This window comes from Cebus imitator, unplaced genomic scaffold (genome assembly GCF_001604975.1).
Source record: "Cebus imitator isolate Cc_AM_T3 unplaced genomic scaffold, Cebus_imitator-1.0 Scaffold241, whole genome shotgun sequence".
In the NCBI taxonomy this organism is placed as follows: domain Eukaryota; kingdom Metazoa; phylum Chordata; class Mammalia; order Primates; family Cebidae; genus Cebus; species Cebus imitator.
In genome coordinates, this window is record NW_016107556.1 from 1045876 (window position 1) to 1050639 (window position 4764).

General features: G+C 39.1%; 1 protein-coding gene across 1 annotated transcript in view; it reads right to left on the reverse strand.

Annotated features, from left to right (window-relative positions):
- CUNH11orf54 (chromosome unknown C11orf54 homolog) overlaps positions 1-4764 on the reverse strand; it is a 20104-nt gene that overhangs the window by 9868 nt on the left and 5472 nt on the right. Inside the window, exons 3-5 of the mRNA XM_017498421.2 lie at positions 3639-3737; positions 275-348; positions 1-95 (exon numbers count right to left, since the gene is read on the reverse strand). Of these exons, the coding sequence (XP_017353910.1) occupies positions 1-95; positions 275-348; positions 3639-3737 (268 nt within the window). The remainder of the gene's footprint in view (positions 96-274; positions 349-3638; positions 3738-4764) is intronic.

The window sequence follows — 4764 nt, forward strand, 5'->3', positions numbered from 1 at the left end:
TTGAACCCGAGAGTTTGAAATGGACCTGCTCCTGCTCCAAGAATAAAAGCTCCAGGTAGCTTGATTTCTTTTGCAATTTTATTCAGATCATAAACCTGTAGAAGAGGAAAAAATATTATTTAAATCATAACCTGACCAAGTCCCTGGTTTATCTTTTATTACTGGTCCATTAGCACTTCCTTGCCAATTAAGCAACAGGTCCTCTAATAATAAACAGGGTAATCAATCCAACTTCTACAATCTTCAAGCGAACATGCAGAGTAAAAGTACTTACTTTTTTTTGGTTTACAAGAGGCAATAAGTAAGGCACACCTCCTACTTCTGCAATTCTAGTTTTCCCACAGATGCCTTAAAAAAGAAAAAAACACAAGCCATCTAAAAAATTGGCAAACATCTAATTTAATAATAAAATGTGAGAAGACATGAATTTAATTTATTAACAGTACGTAACTTCTCCATTCTCGTAGAGTTTTCCCAATATTCAGGGACTGGAAAATATAAGTAGCTAGAACCCCTGTCCTATTTTAACTACCTGTGTCTCTAATATCATCATAACCAAGCATGGCTTATATAGTTGGTGGCATAAAAGCAATACAAGGCAAGGGCAAGGGTTAGAACTGGGGCCAAAAGTTTGGATTGGGTGAGGTTTGCAGAATGTCTTTAATGCCTTATTTCTTTAAAAAAATGTATTTTTTTTTGGTTAAATTGTTTTTTGTTTTTTAATTTAAAATATTTTGCTCTGACAGAATGTAAATTCTTAGGCCAGGTGCAGTGGCTCAGACTTGTAATCCAAGCACTTTCGGAGGCTGAGGCGGGAGTATCACTTGAGGTCAGGAGTTTGAGACGAGCCTGGCCAACATGGCGAAACCCAGTCTCTCCCAAGAACACAAAAATTAGCTGGGTGTGGTGGCGTGCACCTGTAGTTCTAGCTACCTGGGGGGCTGAGGCAGAAGAACTGCTTAAACCTGGGAGGTGGAGGTGGTGGGCTGAGGGTGAAATCACACCACTGCACTCCAGCCTGGGCAACAGAGTGAGATCGTCTTAAAAAACAAAACAAGCTGGGCGTGGTGGCTCATGCCTGTAATCCCAGCACTTTGGGAGGCTGAGGCAGGTAGATCGCCTAAAGTCAGGAGTTCAAGACCAGCCTGGCCAACATGATGAAACTCAGCCTCTACTAAAAATGCAAAAATTAGCCAGGTGACATGGTGCACGCCTGTAATCCCAGCTACTCAGGAGGCTGAGGCAGGAGGATCTCTCGAACTTGGGTGGGGGCGGACACTGCAGTGAGCCAAGATCACGCCACTGCACTCCAGCCTGGACAACAGAGTGACTCTGTCTCAGAAAACAAAATGAAACAAAATAACCCAGAGAGATCTAGGTGAGACGCACAAATTTCAAAGTTGTATTCAGGTAGTAATTAAAACCAAAAAAGTAAATTAAAAAAAAAAAAACAACAGATATATTATCAAAAATAAGAAAAGGCTAAGGAAATAATTCTGGAAAGCATCAACATTTAAAAGCCTATTAGAAAGAAAAAGCAATCAAGAAAAATATGGAAGAAAGGAGGAAGGAAAGGTACCAAGGAAGAAGAGGTGAAACAAGGATAGAGGAGATAGAACCTAGGGGAGAAAGTCAGGCAGCAATTGCCAAACAGTATGAAGTATACAGAGAGGTGAAATAATGCTAGTAAAACATTTTAAGGTCATTGGTGCTCCTAGCCAGACCAGTTCATGTAGAAAATGTCGAACGCACCACCACACCCAGCTAATTTTTTTTTAAAGTAGAGATGGGGTTTTACCATGTTGGCCAGGCTGGTCTTGAACGCCTAACTACGTTTATGAAAGATCATACATACACATATTAGATACATATCTGCCTTCTAGTATTGCAACTTAAAGACTCACAAGTTATTGACCGGAAAACACTTTTTCAAAGTATAACTCTGCATGACAGAATTAAAACTAACAATTTTGGCCAGGTGTGGTAGCTCACACTTGTCATCACAGCACTTTGGGAGGCTGAGGCGGGTGGATCACTTGAGGTTGGGAGTTGAGCCTGACCAACATGATGAAACACCCTCTCTACTAAAAATACAAAAATTAGCCAGCCATCATGGTGCACGCCTGTAATCCCAGCTACTTGGGAGGCTGATGTATGAGAATCGCTTAAACCCAGGAGGCAGAGGTTGCAGTGAGCCAAGATCATGCCACTGTACTCCACAATCCAGCCTGGGTGACACAGCAAGACTAAAAAAAAAAAAAGAAAAAAGATTAATAATTTTTTTTCTTCTTTCTTGTATTTTTCTGTTTCCTGACCTTGATTTAATTTTAATTAATTACTTAATTAGCAGGGGAAATATTATTACTCTCATATTTAAAAAAAACTTTAAAAATGTATTATGCTAAATGCTTTCAAGAAGTTAAAAGAAATTGCCATATGGTACACAAGCCTTCTAGAATTTACAGCTCTACTTAAAATCAAAGATTGTTTATGCTGGAAAGACCTCCAAAGAACATTCAATTCAAATCTCCCCATGTATCTCAAAGTCAGATATGTTAAGACAGAACTAGAGGCCAGAATTTCTATGTAAACTCCTTTTTTTTTTGAGACAGAGTTTCACTCATGTTACCCAGGCTGGAGTGCAATGGCGCGATCTCGGCTCACCGCAACCTCCACCTCCTGGGTTCGGGCAATTCTCCTACCTCAGCCTCCTGAGTAGCTGGGATTACAGGCACGCACCACCATGCCCAGCTAATTTTTTGTATTTTTAGTAGAGACGGGGTTTCACCATGTTGACCAGGATGGTCTCGATCTCTTGACCTCGTGATCCACCCGCCTCGGCCTCCCAAAGTGCTGGGATTACAGGCTTGAGCCACCGCGCCCGGCCTGTAAACTCCTTTTTAGCAAATATATCAATTGAATAATAAAAAGAACACTTTGAGTATTTATCCTCAAATTCCTCATCATAGTAGGGTATAATGGGAGAAGGTTAGACTTTGGAAACAGACAGACTTGCATTTGAATCCTGATTATGATGTACACTGAGCTTACCTAGCCTCTCTAAGCTTCAGTTTTCTCATCTGCAAACCATGGTTACTACTCATCTTGCAGTGTTATTGTAAAAACTAAAACATTAAATAATTATCTATCACACTGACAAATTATTTTATTCTACTAATACTAATTTCCCTTCCTTCTCACTTCAAACAGTGGACGCTCACTTGGCAAATTTGTTGAAGGGTTAGTTTTAAAAGATTATTCAAATACAAGGCTTTTAGGATCCCTTCTGGTCCTGAAAAAATAAAATCATAAAAATTAAAATCAGTTTCCATAATAGTCTGAGCAATTAAAAGCAAAACTCTCATGTGATATAAAGAATTTTAACTTGTTGGATACGTATCCTATATTCTGTGAAGGTTATATAAGGGCATAAAACACAATCTTTTTCCATAAGAGTATGAAATGAAATTTAATCAATATCAGAAGAGTAAGCCCAGAAATTTAGCACAATTTAGCCTAAATATTGTGAGTGACAATATCCTTTATTTGTAGATAATTTAAGATGTCCTTAAAAATAATTCTAGTTTCAAAAAAGGATTACAACTAAAAAACAAAAGCTAATTGCAAAAATTGCTTACCTTTTACAGGAAAGGTAAAGGGTTCCTTAGTCAAATCAGGGCAATCAACTACAGAGACCTGGACATCAGCAAAGTTATCTTTTAACCCCATCTGCATAACTAATAAAGACAAGGAATAAGATTAACCTCATGTAAAAACTTGGCTACCACATATCTAAAGTGCCCTCAACACACTTCCCACCTCAACTTGTATAATAAAAAAGGGGAAAATGGTCTTATTAATGAATATAATTAGACATCAGACATAATCACAAGGTATAATGTAGACTAAGATACGTGAATACTTTACAGTGATTTCCAATTGTTGAAGATAAATAGACTGCACTTGTGTGAGGGTGAGGATTACCTTTGTTTTTGAAAAAAGATTCCAAAAACCAACTGAAGTGCAGACATTTAAACTTTTTAAAAAGTAAGCAATCACACGTAACAACTTCAATGAAGGTAACAGACAAAATGTTGAGCAAAGCAGCCAGACACAAAAGACTTCACCTTATGAATATTACTTCACCTTATGCATCTCAAAAACAGGCAATGGATCAAGCCTGATTGGGGAGGTGTGCAAAGGAGTCTTCTGGGATGTTGGAAATATTTTACATTTTGATCTGGATAGTAGTTACATAGGTGTAAACACTGATAACATTCATCAAGCTGTACACTCAAAATTAGGGTATTTTACTGTAGATAGTTATACCTCAATAACAATGTAAAAAAGCACAGATGTCTCAAAGTTATTAACGTAAGACCAATGTATTTCCCCCTCTCTCTCTTTTATTTGTAGAGACCAGGTCTTGCTATATTGCCCAGCCAGTCTCGAACTCCTGGGCTCAGTGATCTTCCTATCTTGGGTCTCCCAAAGTGCAGGGGGATTAAAATGAGCCATCACACCCAGCCTCAATGTATTTATTTATTTATTATTTGAGACAGAGTCCCACTCTGATAGCCTCATCCTGTCACCCAGACTGGAGTGCACTGGTACCCAGCATGATCTTGGCTCACTCAACCTTGATCTCCAGGCTCAAGAAATCCTCCCAGCCGGGCGCGGTGGCTCAAGCCTGTAATCCCAGCACTTTGGGAGGCCGAGGCGGGTGGATCACGAGGTCAAGAGATCGAGACCATCCTGGTCAAC